The sequence below is a fragment of the Papaver somniferum genome, chromosome 9, assembly GCF_003573695.1.
Source record: "Papaver somniferum cultivar HN1 chromosome 9, ASM357369v1, whole genome shotgun sequence".
Taxonomy (NCBI): domain Eukaryota; kingdom Viridiplantae; phylum Streptophyta; class Magnoliopsida; order Ranunculales; family Papaveraceae; genus Papaver; species Papaver somniferum.
This window is the reverse complement of record NC_039366.1, coordinates 182633239-182654052: the sequence shown is the minus strand read 5'-3', so window position 1 is coordinate 182654052 and position 20814 is coordinate 182633239. Positions and strand designations below refer to the sequence as shown.

At 34.5% G+C, this 20814-nt stretch overlaps 1 protein-coding gene across 1 annotated transcript; it reads left to right on the top strand.

The window, feature by feature from the left end:
- The first annotated feature begins 14474 nt into the window (after positions 1-14474).
- On the top strand, positions 14475-20011 carry LOC113308373 (cell division control protein 6 homolog B-like). Its single transcript, XM_026556842.1, has 17 exons — positions 14475-14754; positions 14930-15173; positions 15264-15357; positions 15708-15928; positions 16130-16204; positions 16282-16391; positions 16570-16676; positions 16787-16846; positions 17197-17270; positions 17409-17459; positions 17691-17740; positions 18249-18375; positions 18473-18562; positions 18880-18942; positions 19031-19126; positions 19342-19431; positions 19535-20011. The coding sequence occupies exons 2-17, from the start codon at positions 14940-14942 to the stop codon at positions 19565-19567; spliced, it is 1575 nt and encodes a 524-aa protein (XP_026412627.1). The 5' UTR covers positions 14475-14754; positions 14930-14939; the 3' UTR covers positions 19568-20011.
- The last annotated feature ends 803 nt before the right edge of the window (positions 20012-20814 follow it).

Below are 20814 nucleotides of genomic sequence, written 5' to 3'. Positions count from 1 at the left end.
CTAATACTTGGAGCGTCTATTCCTTTATATCCCAGACCTCGTGTATCACGATGTTTTTTACATGCTCCAAGTATAGTGGATAATTTGGTTGAGCTAGCGCTAAACTTTTTCAAGTCTTCTTCCAACAATTTGACCTTATTGTAAGCAGCAATTAGGTCAGGCTCTAATTGTTTTTTTCGATAGAGAAGAGCATTTTTTGTGTCACTGAAATAACTTTGTTGAGAGTCACACCTTGCTTCAGATTCTGCAAGTTTTTCTTTCAACACAAAGAGATTTCGACGAAGATTTTCATATTCACAATTTTTTGAACGTACATCTTCTTCATGATCTTTAAGAAAGGATTGTAACAGATTATATCCACAATCATAACCTTAAAGAGTTTTCTCATTTTATTGTTTTCTTGACAGAGAGGAGTCAAAAACTTAATCATACATGACATTGACTTCTTTTTCTTTATGAGATGGTCAAACATCTTGATATATTTGGAGACTTCCTCATCAACATCTTTTTCAACATCTGAATCACTTTCATCTGAAAGCTCATCCAACTGTTCCTACAAGCGTGTTTCCCAGTTGTCCACCGTTTCAGGCAACGATAAAGATGTGAGAGATTCCTCAACTGAATCCAACCTTTGGATTATATCTGAATGTTTCTGGACTGGTGACGCGTTTTTTGAGATAGCACATTTTCCCATAGAATCAACTTGCTACAAACACAGACTTATGAGGTTTTATCGTGTTTGCATGCTCTGATACCAATTGAAAAAGCGGGGGTATAACAACCACACCCAATAATTTGTTCGGCAATATGTATGGACTAGACTACAATTTAATTCTGAGAGCACCAACTTAAAAGCGAGACTCAGTCAAGAATTATATCAAAGAGTTTTTATCTCTTTCTCAATACAATCAGCATATCAAACAGATAGAAATCCACGAGCCTGATTGATATGAGAAATAACTTGGACGGTACCAAAGATCAATGCCCAATTGTCAATCAAGTTTTATCCAACAATCAAGGTCGGACTCAACTGATTGAACTACGCACAACCTGTGATATTTTAATTATATAAAAAAATATAATGCAGAAAAGAAATAACACAGATACTAGAAATTTTGTTAACGAGGAAACCTCAAATGCAGAAAAAACCCTGGGACCTAGTCCAAATTTGAACGCCACACTGTATTAAGCCGCCACAGACTCTAGCCTACTACATGTTAACTTCGGACTAGAATTTAGTGCCATAACCAAGTGTCACACCGATTAAGGTACAGTCGCATTCCTTACGCCTCTAAAACCACGTCGGATTCTGCACACATTCTCTTAGCTGATCTCACCCAGAACTAAGAGTTGCTACGACCAAAAGTTGAAAACTTATAAACAAATCTGTCTCTCATAGATATGTCTATTATTTATTCTGTTTTGTTCCGTCTTTTGATACAAAGATCAAGGTGAGAAGGAACCAACTAATAATCCGGTCTTATAGTCCCCAAGAGCAGCCTAGAAATATTAGTCACCTCACAATAACCTAATTGATTAACAGAAAAAGTTATTGTAGAATCACAAGAGTCTGAGACGAAGAACTGTTGTGATTACTTTTTATATCTTACCTATCGGAGATAAATCTCGAGTAAATCTTAGAGAAGATAAAACTCAATACGATATAACAAGTAAGATCAGAATACACAACTACAAAGAAAATAGTTGGATCTGGATTCACGAATCCCAAATGAAGTCTTCAAGTCGTTAACCTAATAATGGTTTTGGAAAACTTAGGTTAAAGGAGAATCGACTTTAGTTTGCAATCAGGACACAAGAAAGTGATGGGATTAGGTTTTTTAGTTGCTAGAGTTCTCCCTTATATAATCTTCCAAATCAGGCTTGCTTATAATCAAAGCTAAGATAGCTTAGTAACAAAGCATTCAATATTCACCGTTAGATGAACTCCTGATTTAAGATCCAAGCTAAGTCTGCTTAGAAATTAAGCAATTAATATCCACTACTAGATGGTCTTAGCTTGTTACACACAAATTAAATATACTTATATTTAGATATGGGTAACCGTACCTAAACGTGTATATTAGGTTGGCTCAATAGCAGTTGACCAAATTTAGCCATATGAACATTTCAATAAATCATGATACATAATCAAATGAATCTAATTGTGTTTCAGATAGATTTTTTTTCAATTTTTCACTATCTCATAGAAATATTCATGAACAAATTGAAACGAAATCGGTTTGATTCGTGATTGTACAAAGTACTTACACAAGAATCAATTCATGAACATTAAGCCATGATTTTCAAAGTTAATTTGCACTCCTTAAATCATAAATGTTTTAGTTCATGAGTATGAGAATCATATATTACTGATTTTAGAACTTCACCACTGTGTTCGAAAACTGTGTACGTGAACAGTAGCTCCAGACCTTGGCCTAGTCAAGCCGTTCGCAAACCCGGTTCGCGAACAACCGTTCCGGACCCAACTTAGGTAAACCTGTTCGCACACTAGGTATGCAAACAAGATTTCCGGACCTTCTCAGGTAAATGCGTTCGCATACTAGGTATGCAAACAAGAGTTCCAGACCTGAATCATCACAATACAGTTCACATACTAGGTATGCATACCGTGTTGTATCCAGACATGGGTAATCATTCTAAACTTTCATTTCAATCATTGAAACATCCTTGAAAGACGACAATGGTAACTCACACATACCATTGTTGATGGTGGATTTTTGACAAAGGCTAAAATCGTAAAACCATAACCCTACATATTCCTGATCCAGTAATCAGACGAGTATTGAGACTCATGTCTCTCGTTTAAGCATGAAATCTCATGCTACGATGATCTCTGATTTAGTGTATTGCCTCTCATAAAATCCATAAGAATTTATGGTTGAGTGTATTGCCTCTCATAGAATACATGAATGTACAGTCTCTAAATTGAGACCACGACATGTTTCATCGATACTAAGCAATTTCAGTAATCACTTCTGCATAAAATTGAAAATGATTGGAGGGCTCCTAGATGTATTAATCACTAGTATAGAGCAATAATGTTTTCAGGATGTCTCAATGTTCCCTGATTATACAAAATAAACATTTAGAACGAGTATCGCGCTTCTACTAACTCATACCTCGATCTTCGAACAATTATAATGCTCTTAGACTGCGTGCCTGCTAGTATAGAGCCATCAATTAATTATTTCTAGTCGCAATATTCATCAATCAAATTTCTAGAAAATATTATACGTTCTTTATAATATTTCATTACTTCAATTCACGGCTTTTCCCAGCAGAATTCCATAAGTTAGTAATAAATATTCAACGTACGGGTATCCGGGCCACCACCAAGTAAGCCCCGAGAAAATGGTGCGACTGTACTTAATAATAATGCACGAACGAGCACCCAAACGCACGAACGAGCATTCAAAAGTATGGACGAACGAGGAACCCATGCAAATAGGAAGGAAAATAATATTAAATAAATAAACAAGAGGCGTGGGACCGAGCCCACCGGCCTGCCGGTCATGCCGCTGTGGCCGGTCCCCCGCTTTCCTTATTTTATTTTATTTTATTTTAATCTATTATTTTCCTTATTTCATGAAAACTCCTTCATTTGAGCAAACTTCCTCGTTTGAGCAAAACTCTCAGTTTCTCCATATTTCCTTCACACGATGAAAAATAATTAAAAAATAGGGAAAGGTGTCACGGGACTGGGCCTACTAGCCGGCCGGCCATGCCATAGCCTTGGCCGGTCCCACACCTTATGATCCCTTATTTTATTATCATTATTATTTCCTTCATCTCATGAAACTCCTTTGTTTGAGCAAAAATCCTGGTTTTTCCATATTTTCTCAAATATTGCTCAAACCATCAAAAATCCAAAAAGTCAAATGGTCACATGACCGACTAGGATACTCACGAAAAATATTAAAATATTATTATTTTAATATTATTAAAATATTGATCGCAGAGCAATGTTCTACTTGCTCATTCAAGCAAAATTGAGAATTTCAGTCAAGATCAAACTCTTCTGGAAATCCAAAATATTTCTCAAACGCGCACTAGAAAATACCAATACTCTCAAGACTGAGACACGGACACTGGAATGTCACCATGACTGACCAGGGTCGGCCCTTTGGCCTGCAAGGAGCCGGTCCCACACATCTTCTTAATTTGACCTAATTTGTTCATATTGGGTTCAAACTCTTTCCAAATAACTGGAATTTCATCAAACGACCGTCAGTCGCCCCCCCCAACCACCAAGGGCCGGTTCCATGCCCTCTTGGTCGGTCCCTCATCTCTCCATAATTAGGTTTTATTTCCAAATGCTCAGACGAGCACTATTTTAATAAATGATTAAACCCCCATTTAATCATCATTTCATCAACTGGTTTTTAAACAACTTTGGTGCATGCTCATTCGAGCACCTAGGCGCTACATGGTCTGCCATCATCCCATGTAGCCGGTCCCTCTCTCGCTCAGTAATTGATTTTCAGTAAATCATCAAATGATCAGCAGTCGATCAAAAATTAGAGTTTTGAATCAAATGCTCTTTAAAGCATAATCCTGAACAGATTCAAACACCAATATTTTTATGTTGATCCAACAATCAACATTCTAATTAATTATACTTGGTCCAGCTACCAATATTTTAATTTAATATTTTTATTTGGTCGCGCTGCCAATAATTCATGAAATGAGCAATATTTGCTCAATCGAGCAATATTTGCTCAATCGAGCAATATTTGCCCGGACTAGGAAATATTGATTCAATTATAATATTTAATTATTCACGTGAGTAATACTTGCTCACACGAGCAATATTTGCTCAAATTAGCAATATTGATTCAAATATCAATATTCAGTAATTCATCTAATTCATCAAACGAGCAATATTTGCTCAGACAAGAAATATTGATTCAACTATCAATATTCAGTAATTTATCAAATGAGCAATATTTGCTCAGACGAGGAATATTGATTCAACTGTCAATATTCAGTAATTTTACTCATATGAGCAATATTTGCTTAATATTGATTCAACTATCAATATTCAACAATTCATCGTACGAGGAATATTTGCTCAGACTATCAATATTCATCATTTTGATTCAATTATCAACATTTATTCGAGAACTATAAGTCCCAGCAGACATGTTCAATCCATGAATCATAGAGCATTCGGTAACCATGCTCGACAGAACAATACTTAGACTCATATTCTAATCAAGTCAACAATTGACTAATTAAATACATTTCTACCCTGCAGACCCCACAAATCATGAGACATCAATCATGTCACATGGGGGAATATTAACTAGGGTTTTGGTCTGATGGCCTACGACACGTGTGTTCATCCACGATGAGAATGTGATTAAGTCGTGCAAGCGGTTAGAAGAGTTAGTAAAGTAGTGGGTGGAAAATCAAGTTTTAATTTTCAAAATATTAATCATTTAATTAGTCTAATCCAGTCACTAATACTAATTAGTTAGCTTAATCATTTTAATTAGCACCAATCAAATTAAAGGTAGATCAGGTATTACAGAAAACATCAAGAAAAAGGGTTATATGGACTATTATTTCATGACTCAATACAGCCCCAAAACCCATCCATTTGCGGCCTCAATTCTCTATATAAAAACAGAGTTTTTTCGAGCGCTCTCATTAACCGGAGCTTCTGGTTGATTATGGCCCCACCATTTAAAATTTCGGCCAATAGAATTTGAGGAGAATTTTGTAGGCCCGCGATATATATTTCAGCCGGTCATATTTAAGAAAAAATTACCTAAAAGCTACATTTTCATAAAATATTATAACGTTACTAAATATATATATAAATCGTCTAAAATATTATTAATTCAAACAAATTTAGCATTAGAATTCACAAATATATTGAAACAAATTCACATCAAAAATATATATTATTCATCATGATTTCATCAAAAAATTAACATGATCGTAAAAAAAATTAAAAAAAATTAAAGTCCAGTGTCCAATTACATTTCTTATAATTAAAGTAATCTAAATTACAATTCCAAACTACTGATAATTAAACTAATCCTGATTACAATTACAATTCAAATGAATTCGAAAAAAGTTAAACAAATTTTAACCAATCATTAAAATTCAAGTTCGAAATAATGGAGTTGTGGATGTTACCGATTGATCGATGCGTACTTCCACTTCCGCAAAAAAAAAATAGTCATTAATAATCTACATTAACCGAAATACAAAATCGTTAGTATAAAACATGATGAATATATGATATTAAGCAAAATTTGGAGAAGGAAAGATAAAATGTTTATAGAAAAGTGCAATAAACGAGGATTGGTTTTGGTATCATTTTTCTTAATATTTTTCATTCTATTTTTTATTTTTCTGTTCTATTTGCTCATTATTAGTGTAATTAAAACAAGATTAGGTGTTTGGTAATAGAAATACTTGATGGTTAGTATAACTAAACATCTTATAAAATTGAAAAAAAAAATTTAGGAGATTTTCTCTAAAATATAGAAATATTAACGAATTGGGAAAATGGTAGCACATTACGTCCAACGGATATTTTTGTTTATAATTGGGAAAATGGTCAAGACATGTGCTTAGATGTGACTGGGGTCTCGCCTTTTACTGGTGGAGGTGTTCGGACCTTTCGGCCTGGCTTAGCTTTGAGTAATGCCATCACTCGTAAAAATAAAAAATATTTGGACAAGTGTTTGGCTCTGGGTTATGGTTTTGGTACCCTGGCTTTCACGACGTTTGGCGAGCTTGGTGAAGAAACCGTGGGTTTACTTAAGAGGCTGCATAATCATTTGTCTAGGTTTGATGTTGGTGCCAAGAAATGTAATTTCTTTTTTCACAGATTAGGAATTGCAATTCAGAAGGGTGTTGCACCCAGCTTGTAGCTAGGATTCCAACTAGTTTCTTGTCGTCTGTTGATGTTTGATATTTAATACAAAATTAATTTTTTTTATTTAACGAATTAGTTGAAAAAAAATCAAAAAAGTAAATAAGTGAATTCGCTAGCCAAAAATAATAAAATTCTCGATATTCTCGTATCTTTGACTAAAATATTTCGAAAAATTGTCTTTTTTGGATTATGGCTCTCCCTATAAAAGGCGGTAGCCAAAGTAAACCCATCGTTTCAGGTTTGCACTGTTTTTTGGTTTTATTTATTTTCCAGTGTTTTTCAATTCATAGTTTTGTTGTTTGATACGTGTGCACTGTTTGTTTTGCAGGTATCTTATTTGAATATGTAGTAGATTGCTTATTCCATTCTCTTTTCCTCTTTATATCTCTTTTTTTTTCCCATGTCTTCTTCCTTCTTTCATCTCATCATGTTTTGTGTTTTATTGTGATTATTTTTGCAGGTGTGATTTTGGCAGATTAAGAAAACAAATCTCAATTGGTAAACCCTAAACCTTTTCTTCTGCTTTATTGTGATTATTTTTGTAGGTGTGATTTTGGCAAAAAAAGAAAACAAATCTCAATTGGTAAACCCTAAACCTTTTCTTCTGCTCCGATTTCTTCTCAATTCTCCCTGTATAGGTTTTCTTCTTTTTTTGTTTTTATTTTTATTATTGAAATAATACGATGTTATTAATCATTGTGCTTTACTTTTGCAGCCGAGAATCTCCCCGGACTCGGTCAAGTTAGGATTTGCCAATCCTCACTGATATTTAAGTTCTTGGGATAGACTTTATATTTCATATTTCCTATATTAAGATACTACCAAATAATTAACAAATTAATGTATCTTTTCATAGTCGGTGGAACTAAAAATACGAAAACAGTGAAATAGGAATAGGTAAGAATATCAGAATGCTAGATATATTAAGATATTAGCTAATATTGTTTCCAAAAATATCTGTCCAAGAGTGTTCATCATATTCTTGCCGCTTTCCTAAATAAATCTTTCCATATAGTTGTTAATTGTTTGATAATCGGTTTTCATAGTCGGATAATATTTTTTTCGATAAAATTACTTTTTTATCCCTTTATGTTTTGTTTTCCGATAAAATTGTTAATTTAATCGATAATCCATCATTTCAATGTTATTGATAGATAAGTGAGTTTTGAATCTTTTATTGTTGCTTACATTTATTTTTCGTTTGCCATGTGGTTGTATTACTATATAAGAAGGGTCCTTTTAATAGTCTGTTGTTTAACGAGATGTGGAGTAGTTAAACGATATTACTATTTCTATGTTTTGAGATTAAGATACTGTGAATATTATAAATGAAAACGCTTAAGAAGTATAGGCATCATTCTTTATTGATTTTTTTTTTAATCGGTCAATAAGAAAAAATTAATTGAAAAAGAGATTCGCAAGGGGCGTCTCAACTCAATAAAAAACAACCGACACAAAAGAGGAAAAAGGAGACTGAGTTCACAGTTGATCATCCAGAGAAGAGATCAAGGAATAATAGGCCAAGTGAAATTAATAAAAAGAAATACACCGAATATCTCATATTCAAATCAAAGCGGCCGATAAATATAAGAGTCCCATAAAGATATCACCATTTAACCGGTAAATCCCGTGACCGAAGCATTAAACTTTGACGTGTAGATAGTTTTGTTACCTGCAACAAAAATTTCTCATAAAGTGATCTACAAAAATAGATTACTTAATTTAAACGGAATTATATTAATAAAAGTGAGTCGAAGATTCACCTATTACAAGAAGAATTCATGGAGGTGATCAAGTTACATCATTAATTAATTAAATGGGTAAAAGAATATTGCAAAGCTGATATGTCAACGCTCCCTATATTTATAAAGTATATGAAGGTTAATTTTATGCGTGAATGAAGCATGTACATTCATGTTCGATTATGTCTTTTGGATATTCCTACTGCCTAGATTTACCAAGTCTAGTCTATTATTTCCATGATCATGAATGTATAACATTTACACCACCAATGGTACTGAACGAAATAATAAAATTTATCAATTTGGCAAAACACAAGTTGAAGGATATACCGGAAAGGCGAAGAGGTATAGCGGTCCATTAATAAGGTTATACTCACATTCTGCGCCATTTTTTTAGATAAAATAAACGATAATGAAGTTCTATCTAAACTTCTGGTAATCCAGTGGAGCCAACCCATGGCAAGGGTAGGCAGTTGCCTACCCTGTCGGGATGGCTCCCAAGCCTTTTCCTATTCAAACTCTATTTTTTCCCATCCTAAGCCTATTTTTGCCCTTTTGCCCCCCTCAAAAAAAATTGCCTACCCATAGGAGAATTTCTGGCTCCGCCCTGGGTAATACATATGGGTCTTCCGATATTCTCTTCCCTTTACATACCCATTGTCGTCAGTCGTCACTTTATCCTCAAATGTTGGACATCATTAGCCAAATGATTAGATATACACTTTAGTTACCAAGTACGTATAGAGATATACATAAGTTCGCATTCGTTCACTAAAGTTCGCTAAGCACTAATATAACATTGAACTGGAATGCATGCTAGATATGTGAAAGGAACATGAAAAATCCATAAACTATTAATCCAGACAAAACAAATATTTGTTAGAAATAATGCGAGCATTACCGTAGCTAGACATTTGAGGTTAGCAAGTAAGAAAAATATCCATGTAAAAATGTTTTTAGGTTTGTGTATAAAAAAGGAAAATCAAAACAAGATTATTAAGATACCCAAAAAAGAACGCGATATCGGGGGATACTAAAACTAATTGGGGACAGAGAAAAAGGACAAAATTGGATTTAAATATCAAATCAGGATCACCCCTTATCTAAGTATTTCATATAATTCCTAATCTACCCCTCACTAATCAGGTTTAATGTTTAATTATAATTAAAAAAAATCTAAGTATTTGTTAAATGATTAGTGTGTATCTTTATTTGTATTTGGGTGAGTGAGGTGAGAGTAGAAAGAGGGAAAAAGTATTTAAGAGGGAACTTTTTTTGGTGAAAATGGAGGATGATTGTGAAGACAGAATTGCTGCTAAGAGGTTGAAATTTTGATTTTTTTCTTTGAATCCACCATTTTTGCAGCTGAAAAAGCTCGGTGCCGGCATGGACGTGGTATGAATACAATGCCGGTAAAGATTTCCTAAATGGATTTGCAGAAATAAAATAAAAAAAAAGAATCCAAATATAAATGTGCCTAAAAATAAAACAAAGTTATCTTTTTTTAGAAAGAATAAATCTTCACACGTTTTCTTGGTTCATATAAGATATATTAGATTATTGATCAGAGTACATTTCAAATGTCTGATTCATCAACAATAGAGGACTATAAGAAACTGGTTGGAATCCTAGCAACAAGCTGGGCACCAAATCCCTTTCTGAATCACAATCTCTAATCTGTGAAAGAAGAAATTACATTTTCTTGCGCCAACATCAAATGTAGACAAATGGTTATGCAATCTCTTCAGAAATTCGATTGTGTCATCCCCCAGTTCACCAAACGTGGAAAAGGCCAAAACACCAAACCCCAAACCTTGAGCCACACATTTGTCGAGATAATTCTTATTTTTACGCATGATAGCATTACTTAAAGCAAGACCAGGTCGAAATGCACGAACTCCACCACCGATAAAAGGAGAGACCCCAGTTACATCAAAACACATGTCACGACCATTATCCCAATTATAAGATATTAATTCCAAAAAAAAAAAATCTACCTGTATAAAAACGCTTGCAAAGCCAAGCTACATAATTCAAGCCGGCATAGTATTCAACCAAAAAACTATGCCGGTACAAAAGTTGTTTTTTACCTACCGTCATCCAGGGGGTCTGGGGGGTCCGGGGGGGCGTAGCCCCTCCCGGCTGTGTTCGACCTATTCCATTTTGAATTTTTTCTGGTTTTAATCAGTCCACTACCTGCACAGTTTGTTAATTCTCGAGCATGCTGGTACTGCTAACGGCATAGTATGTTGCTTAAATTTCTTTGTCGGCACATGATGTAAAGTATCCAGAAAATTAAAAAAAATTCACTTGAATACCGGCATTGATAGATTTCTATCGAGCATGCCGACATTTAGTTACGACATTGAATGTTAGTTACCAAGCATGCCGGCACCATTTTCTGGCATGGTCTTCATCACTTCCGGCGATGTAAAAATAAATAAATTCCGACATGGTCTTCATCACTACCGGCATGGTCTTCATCTATGCCGGCATGGTCTTCATCACTTCCGGCATGTCTTCATCACTTCCAGAATGGTCTTCATCACTTCCGGCATGATATTCATCACTTCCGGCATGGTCTTCATCACTAGCTATCGGTATGGTCTTCATCACTTCCGAATGTAAAAAAAAATTGGATTTAAAGTGAAGAGCCGGCAGAGAAGGAGAAGAGAATTTGAAAGGGAGTGGGGAAAATTTAGAATTTGAAAGAGAGTGGGGAACATTTAGAATTTGAAAGGGAGTGGGGAAAATTTAGAATTTGAAACCCTAACCCTAAAAGAGATTAATAAGAGGTGAAAATGGAAATGGGGGATATGATTTTGTGTTTTGATTTTAAGTATTTTGATTTTTATTTTGAGGGAAGGGTATTTTAGTATTTTTGTCCCAAAAACACCTCTTAGCATACACTATTGGTTGGGGGAAGTAATTTATATCCCCCAATTAGGTCAAGTATCCCCCAATCGCGTGTTCCAAAAAAACAGATGCTCATTATCCATTGTACCTTAATAAAACCCAACAGAATCACATGACACAAGCGAGATGGGGAAAGTTACGAAAATCAAGCGGTTGAAAGAGATTTTATTTGGATCATCATGTATCGCGATCTCGACGATACTCTGATGAAGTAAAGACATTTAATTAATGATTGGTGGACCGAAAGAGGCAACTATATAGGGGAAAAAACATGAGCTCCAAAAATTTAAGGAACATCAAAATGTGTAGAAAGATTAAAGGGGGACAGAGGGAGATTTAAGAAAATAAATATATTATTTTATTTGTTATAAAAATATTAATTTTTGTATTTATTTATTAGGGTAATTTTAAAATAATCTTGAGGTTTTTTAATAAGTTATGAAAGTTGGCTAAAGTATTATAGATACCTTGGAAAATAAACTTTTTATTTTCTAAAGTTTGGGGTTTACTTATGAGGAGTTATCTATATAAGAAGCTCAAAAAAAGTAAATTGAGATCTTTTATGTTTAGTGAAATTACTTTTATTTATAATCGGTATGTCTAAAGTTTTGGTTAATGATTTTTGATAGATTTTAGGAAATCCCTCGAAGATCAACTAATTTCCTTCATTTCTACTCATTTTACAGGTTATTTTCAATTTATATTCTGCTATAAAAGTTATCATTTTTTTCATAACGTTTCCGAAATATGTTTATGTATCAAAGAGGTTTAAATTTTACCCAAAAATTTTAGTAGGAAATACCAATTGGTCCTACAAATAATATATTAGAGAGAGTCTAGTCCAATTGACCTAGTCAATTATCTGTTTGGTCCTATTTGATAATATAAATTATAGTTTGTTCCTAAAAATTATAGTTTGGTCCTAGGATGACGTCATGGATGATGTAATTTTCATCTTGTAATGGCAGAAATATCCTTTTAGATAAGGACTATATATATAGTCAAAAGGTAAGAAAAGAAATCATTTCTCAGATATACTTTCTCTCTCCTCTCTCTCTCCTCTCAGTCTCTCTTTTTTTCTCCATGCCACTGCAATTTTTTTAGGGTTTTTTTTTCTCTTTGAAACGAAAGATGAAGACGAAGATGATGAAAATTGAAAACGAAGATGATGAAAATTGATTTGATTATAAAGATTTACAAAGATTGATTTCAAGATTTGATTTTAACTTTTTTTGCTGCTGTCAAAGAAGATGAAGATTGAAACGAAGAAGATGAAGATTCTGCTGTTATTTATGATGATGATGAACCTTTATCATCTTACATGCCTGGGTAAGTTTCGGATCTACAAAAGAAGATGAATATGAAGATGACGGAGTTCATTTCTGGAATGAACTTTGGTTTGTGATGAAGATTTTGATGTTTTTTCGTCTGTTGTTGCTGCTGATGATGAAGAGGATGAAGATGATGAAGATGAGTTGTTGCTGCTGATGAAGAAGATGAAGATGACGGAGTTCATTTCAGGAATGAACTCTGGTTTGTGATGAAGATTTTGATGTTTTTTCTTGATGAAGATAGATTTATGTTTTTCTTCATCGCTGCTGCTGCTATTGTTGAAGATGATGAATTTTGATGAAGTTCATTCTTGAAATGAAATATGTTTTCTTTTTGAAGATGATCATGAAAACGATGAAGATGATGAAGACGACGATAGATTTATGTTGAAGATGACGATGAAGACGATAGATCTTGATTTTTTGATGTTTGCTGCTCGTGTTGAAGTCTTGAATTTGATGTTTTTCTGCTGGATCTGCTGCTGCTGTTTGAAGACAACGAAGATGATGAAGATGATGCTACTGCAGTTCATTTCTACGAATGAACTCTGATTTTTATGGATTTTTTGGTGTGTGTTCATGTAAAGAATGAACTTTGTTTTTTTAGGTTTTTATACGGAGTTCATTTCTGGAATGAACTATGGTATTTTTATGTTTTATATGGAGTTCATTTCTGGGAATGAACTCTGGTCTTTTAGGTTTTTTATATGGAGTTCATTTCTGGAATGAACTCTGGTTTTTTATGTTTTATATGGAGTTCATTTCTGAAATGAACTCTGTTTTCTTAGGTTTTTATATGGGGTTCATTTTTGGAATGAACTCTGGTTTTTTTATATTTTATATGGAGTTCATTTCTGGAATGAACTCTGTTTTATTAAGTTTTTATATGGAGTTCATTTCTGGAATGAACTCTGTTTTCTTAGGTTTTTATATGGAGTTCATTTCTGGAATGAACTCTGGTTTTTAGGTGATTTCTGAAAAAAATAAGTAGAAATTAACAGGAGTTCATTTTGACGAATGAACTGCTACAAAAAATAAATAGACATTAACCCGGAAGGGTACTTTTGTCCACTTAATATTTTTAAATAATTATGGACCAAACAATAAAGGTGTTTGACCAAAGGACTAAACAAACATGAACCCACCTAAAAAAGGACCAAACGATTATTTTCCCTAAATTTTATGAAATATCTACAAAAGATTGAATAAGCACTGTAGGTTTTGAAGACATTACATTGCATTCCCATACTTTTTAATTGTTTTTACTATTAATTGGTTATTATTATTTTGTTGACTGAATATTTATGCGCTTATTGATTTTTTATTAGTTTTTTTAGTATTTTTTGAGTTTTTATTAGTTTTTATTAGTTTGCTTACTATAAAATTAATTTTATAATATGTTACAATATTTCATAAGCAAGAAATAAACCCGTGCGATGCACGGGTGCAGAACTAATAATTTCAATAAATAACTACGTACAAACTTTCACGATGGGGCTTGATTTTTGAAATTCCTTTTTAAAATGATTGGAATCACTGAGCTATAAGCTTGTACCCTGAATTGGAGAATAATCTCGGACCCTGGATTGGAGTATAAGCTCGAATAAAAGTATATAAAAATCCGCTTCTTCTTCTCTTTAATTTAGTCCCACCTTTAAAGTTTGGCGGGAACAGCTAGTTCCAAACGGGGATGGGCGGGAATTACAGATGTTATGTTTGTATTTCCCGCTCAAAGCATCCTATATCATCTTTAACCCAAAACCCTTTACCATCTCCCACCAATTAAAGCAACCAAATCCTTTTCTCCTCACTCCACATAGCGCTGCATCAAACCCAATTCACTCTTCAGGTACGATTTATCCGACTCTTCGACCGTAGATGTATTTTTCACAACTCTATCTCTTTTGTGCGAGGCGTTGACTTTCTTTTCAGCTCAATATTTGATTACTTATTATGTTCATCAATTAAATTGACTGTGAATTGGATTTGAGAGATCTAATGCTTATTTTTTATGAAAATCGCAGATCCTTAAAGATGCCGAGTCTAATTGATAATGGTTCATCTACGCTGTTAATGGAAAATGAAATTAAAGATAAGAGATCTAATCCCAAGAAGAAATCAAAAGATGAAATTACACCTAATAAAAGGCAATTGAGATCTGAAACGGTGAAAACAGATGTAATAGCAAATGAAATGGAGCTATCCTCACCTAAGAAATGGAAATCTCCTCGTAGATGCATCAATGATAGTCCAAATACCATTACAAAAGTGAGTTCAACCCTAGACTTTCGTTTCCTCTAAGTGCTTATTGATTAATTCTCAATTGCATTACAGTATTGATATTTGTTCTATATACAGGAAATTTGCAAAACTTTTGAGTCTAAGACTGTGATATCATCCAGAAAAAACCTATGTGAAAAATTTATGGAGAAACCTAAATGGGATCTGAATGGTATGGTTTATCTTCTCCCTCGTTTGTTTTTTCGTAGACATTTTTTTTTCTTCTAAAATTGATTGCATCTGTTTGTAAACAACTCGTCCAGTTCACTCTATGTAATCAAGACAAAATCAAAATCAAAACTCTACCTTTATTTAGAGCAATAGATGTTTCGTTTTTGTCACTTCGTTAACAATTCAAGGCCCTAAAATAGTAGCATCAGCATTCGATGGATGTGAATAAGATTCTGTCAATGAATTCGCTATTGAATCTTGATTTTGGACCAATTTCAGCAATCAATGAAAACTTTGAAAACCATTTGTGATATATATCTAATAGCAGTTATGCTTCTTTTGTATGTAAAGATCCCGAGCAGATGAATGCCGTGAAAGAAGTTTTGCATTTATCAACTGCACCATCTGCTATAGTGTGTCGAGAGGAGGAGCAGATGCTTGTGTTGGATTTTTGCAAGGCATGTGTAGAGGAGGAGAAAGCAGGGAGTCTATATGTATGTGGGTGCCCGGGTACAGGAAAGACCCTGTCCATGGAGAAAGTGAAACAGCTCCTAGTTGGATGGGTGGAAGAGGTAATGCAGATATATTAACCAACTTTCTTAATACTAGTTGAGTTTTCATTCCATCATAAGATTTCAGCCAAATATTGATTCAAACAAATGGTGTATAAGTCTCAAAAATTTGCTAACTAGGATTGTAACATCGCTGAACATCCCATACATGTTTCTTTTGCTTTACCCTTTGTCTAATAAACATAATGATCTTATTAACAGGATGGTTTTCAGTTACCGGATGTACTAACGCTGAATTGTACCACTCTTACGAATACTCGCGAAATTTTCAGCAAGGTACTGATATTAAAGTACATCTTAAGTGACTGTAAAGGAGTGAAATGCATTAAAAGTACTTCAATTTTCCATTGCAGATACTTCAGATATACCAACCTCACAAGAAGACGGGTGGTGCTTTATCACCACTTCAACAACTTCAGAAGTTATTCTCCATGAAGAAGCAATCGTCTGATAAAAGGATGATGTAAGTAGCTTTTCTACTTTATTGTTGTTCTCCGTAATCCCTTCAACTCTTGAGTCTCTACATGTATGTGTAAATACCGATCCTTATGAGATTTCTTTTAGAATATATACTTGCAAAACATGTACTGCTAATATATTCTAATTTCTATGCATTTTCGCTCGATTTATTATTTTGACAGGCTGATAATTGCGGATGAATTGGACTATTTGATTACTAAAGACCGTGTCGTGCTTCATGATCTCTTCATGCTCACAACTTTACCATTCTCCAGATGTATACTAATAGGTATTCAATTTAATTCAACTATATTTCTTGCGCCTGGTGGAGCATTGGATCGGCTAAAACTTAGCTTTAAGTTCAATATGGGAGTGCTGATATTTCTCTTTCTTCTACAGGGATAGCAAACGCGATAGACCTAGCTGATCGGTTTCTACCAAAACTTCAATCACTGAATTGTAAGTTGGATACCATGACTTCTTTGTTAGTCTCATGTTTTACTTTAATTTAAAACTTAATTGATTTGTAGTATTTTGGCGATAGACCTGTCTAGATTGAACCATGCAATAACAGATAGGAAAAAAAAGTTACTATTCTGCTTAAACCGCATCAGCTGGACCCTTTCAACCATATGAAATAAGATTTATCTATGTAAATCTGCTCGAATGATTAATCATGCAACAATATATTCCTCTCTGACCTATGTTTGCGATATGGGTTTTATTAGGACAACGTAATGACTCTTCATTCCTTAAAATTCGAATTGAAATATCTTCCTGTTGTCTAATGATCTTCAACATGGTTCTAGGTAAGCCTATCCTTGTAACTTTTCGAGCTTACTCAAAAGATCAGATCCTCAAGATTCTTCAACAACGGCTTATGGTACTTCCCTAGCCCTATATATTTTGTCCTTTACCTGATCTGGTACAACTCTGGAGTTTACGTAATTATTTCTCAGTGGTCTTGACTTTTGTTGTAACATGTTTATTGTTAGTACTTAAAACTTTAGTGTTGGAACAGGATCTTCCATATGATGTCTTTCAACCTCAAGCATTGGAGCTTTGTGCCAGGGTAAGTCCAATTGTGTTATGTTTTATCCTTGAAGGTTTTTGCTTTCTTTTGTACACTGTATAATATAGGAACACGGAGACCTAGATTATGTGTTAATTCCATTTTCAGGAAAGGATATGGCCTCAATAGTTTTAAGAGTTAAGAATCAGTATTATGTTTATAACATGTGAACCATCATAATCTTGCATCCAACATGATTATACTTATCCTAGTTATGTTGGAATTTTACAGAAAGTGGCAGCAGCATCTGGGGATATGAGGAAAGCCCTCTGTGTTTGCAGGTCAGTGTTGAAGTGTTCTATAACTGTTGATGCATCAAGTTCGCGGAAAATACGTATTTTCCAATTTCTTCTGTTTTGATATTTCCTCTTTCTTTTTGTACATTTGCATAGGTGCAGCCAAACTGGCTCCAAAGCTTACAAAGGCTAAATATAAAAAAAAAATCCCCTTTTTCCCCTCACAGAATGGTAGTTTTTTTGCCCCTTCAAACACTATCCTGGCTTCGCCAGCCAAAATGCTTTTTTGTTCCTACACACCGTCATTTACTTAGTAAATAAGTTTTTCTGCCTATATTAACCAGATCCAGAAAAAGTGAATACCTGGAATTCAGTTATAGGGAACATATAAGGCTGTAGCTCCCATGTAGTAGGCTGACATTTGATGATAGGGAAGCATTTCGTCTGAACTATTTATCGTTGCCTAGTTAGATGTTTTGCTTCCTGATCTTTACCATCTAAAAAACTTTAAAAACTTGATATTGATCATATGCTTTCCATTTTTTTCTTTCAGAAGTGCAATTGAGATGCTAGAAGCAGAACTAAAAGATACAAGCACCAAATTTCTTGAAGAAAATTCATCACTTAAGCAATCAATTACTCCCACAGAAAAGTTGTTGAAGGAGCAGGAGATTAGTATAGTAAGATCATCTTTTAGACTGTAGAAAGTTAATTTGTAACACATTCAAATCATTCTTGTCGTCCTTCCATCTTACCAAAGTTTAAAATATCTTGTAGGTTAAGGTTGATCACATGGCCGTGGCTTTGTCTAGGACATTCAAGTCAGGAACGGTGGACACTATACAGTCTCTTCCACAACATCAACAGGTTAGTTTTTGTACTAGGCTGCTTGTGCATTTTGCACATGCATACTTTTTGGTATGTGTGATTTTGGTTTGTCAATAACACTGTACATTTTCTCAGAGCTACTTATTGATCTTTTTTCATCTTCTGTAAATCTCCTTGCTTCACTGATTTTACACTAAATAATTGCTTCACTAGTTTTTCTGAGTGTTTTGCTCCTACTATGCATCACTCAATCTAAGTCTGAGTTCTCCGCACAATCCCTATTTCCAATTCTAAATTCCCAATTCCAGATGAGGTCAGGATTATGTGTCATTCTAAACTTACAATTATCTATACAGATGATACTTTGCTCTGTTGTGAAACTCTTTCGTGGAGGAAAGAAGGACACAACTGTAGGAGAGGTATAATCTTTGTCCAGAACTTTCGAGTTAAGTCTCTTAACTGATTTCAGTTACTCAAAGCTGATGTTCAATTTTCAATATGGAGCAGATGAATAGATATTACACAGACATATGCAAGTCAGCGCTGGTTCCCCCAACTGGCTCCTCAGATTTTACGGACATGTGTAAAGTGCTTTGTGATCAGGTTCTTGGAACAACACGCTTAATCTATTTCTTTCTACGTGTTTTAACTATTTATCAATAGATGTCTCTCTTTGCTTAAACTGTTATTTTAAGATCTTAACTTCAAGCGCATGATGCTCTTTAATTTGTGTGTACAACCTTAGTTTCTCTTGGCGAAAGAAAAATAAGAAACATCAATAGAATGACATACAGAAACTTGTTGTTTCATGGATGCAGGGTCTTATTAAGCTTGGCCAATCACGAGAAGATAAATTAAAGAGAGTAACACTAAAAGTTGATGAAGCAGACATTACCTTTGCCTTGCAGGTAAAGCACACAATTTGAATTTCTAGTACTGTTCATTGTAGCTTTCCAACTTACTGACGTAGTTTAAACTGTCATGCTAATGGCAATGTTTTATGATGTACAGGGAATTCGGTTCTTTCGGAATTGCCTTCAGTGATCCAAGTCTCGACTGCTTGAGAACTCGGTTTCTTGTCGCTGAAGTGTGTTTATGCGGTGGTGTGGCTGGTTTCTTCAATTCATTTTTCAGCTTTTCAGTGTTTTGAAGTATCTAACGATCCAAAGTCTTACTTTGCGATCACGGACATACCAGAATCCAAAAGCAAGTCTGACTCGGTAGTATCAGAATATTGTACAACGTACCTACAAGACACCGATGTACACTTGAAGAAAAGATCAAGTGACCGTGTTAATACCAAATCAAAGGCTAATTCTAGAATACAAACCCTTAACCCGGTGCATACGCACCCAAAAGTAACTATAATAAAAAATGTATACCATGAGATTGTCGAAAAGAAGATGTATACCGTGTGGCCCGTGATGGTCCACTATAATCTCATCAAATAAATCAATGACATTATTTAATTAGACTGATTGGTCTTTAGAATTGGTGATCTTCTTGGACCTTTTTGTTCCACTCTAACAGTAAAGTTGGAACCAAGATACCAAGTTGAAGACTGCAATTTCATACGGAGAAATGAGCAATTTTTTCTTTTTCTTTCTAAAGCGGGGATATTATTAAAACTTAAGAATTGTATCGTGCAGTTCTTGTTGTTGGAACCGCATTTTGGTCATAGGATTCAATTCTTGTAAGGAAATTTGGGGTGTGTGATCCGAGATGTGGGTTGTAGCCGTTGTCGGGCTACTTATCAGTTTCCTTACCACTTCATTAGCTAGTTCGTCTGCAGATTGATTTTCTTCGGGGTGTGTGATTCCAGATGCGGGTTGTAGCCGTTGTCAGGCTACTTATCAGTTTCCTTACCACTTCATTAGCTAGTTCGTCTGCAGATTGATTTGCTTCTCTGTACGCATATGTTACTTTATCGTGCGGGATTCATTGCAGTAGGCGGTGGATCTCTTTTAGCATTCCTTTCAAGTATCATGGTGTTGTTTCTAGCTGTTGTAGTAGTTGAGTGAGTGCTTGAGAGTCAACTTCAAACCACACTTTTTGCCATTGTTGTCAAGTAGCCAGTCTCACTGCAGGGAGGAGTCCCAAATCTCTACATTGATTGTTGTTGTGATTCCTATTGGGGCTGCGATTGCTTGTAATACTTGTCCATCCATGTTGATTTTGATCCATTCTAGAGGTGAAGGTTGCCGGTAAACTAAGATGGTGTTGTGAGATGTGTTTTTGGGAGGTTGTGGTATCAATGGGGTATTGGGTATTCGAGAGATCAAGTGATTTGG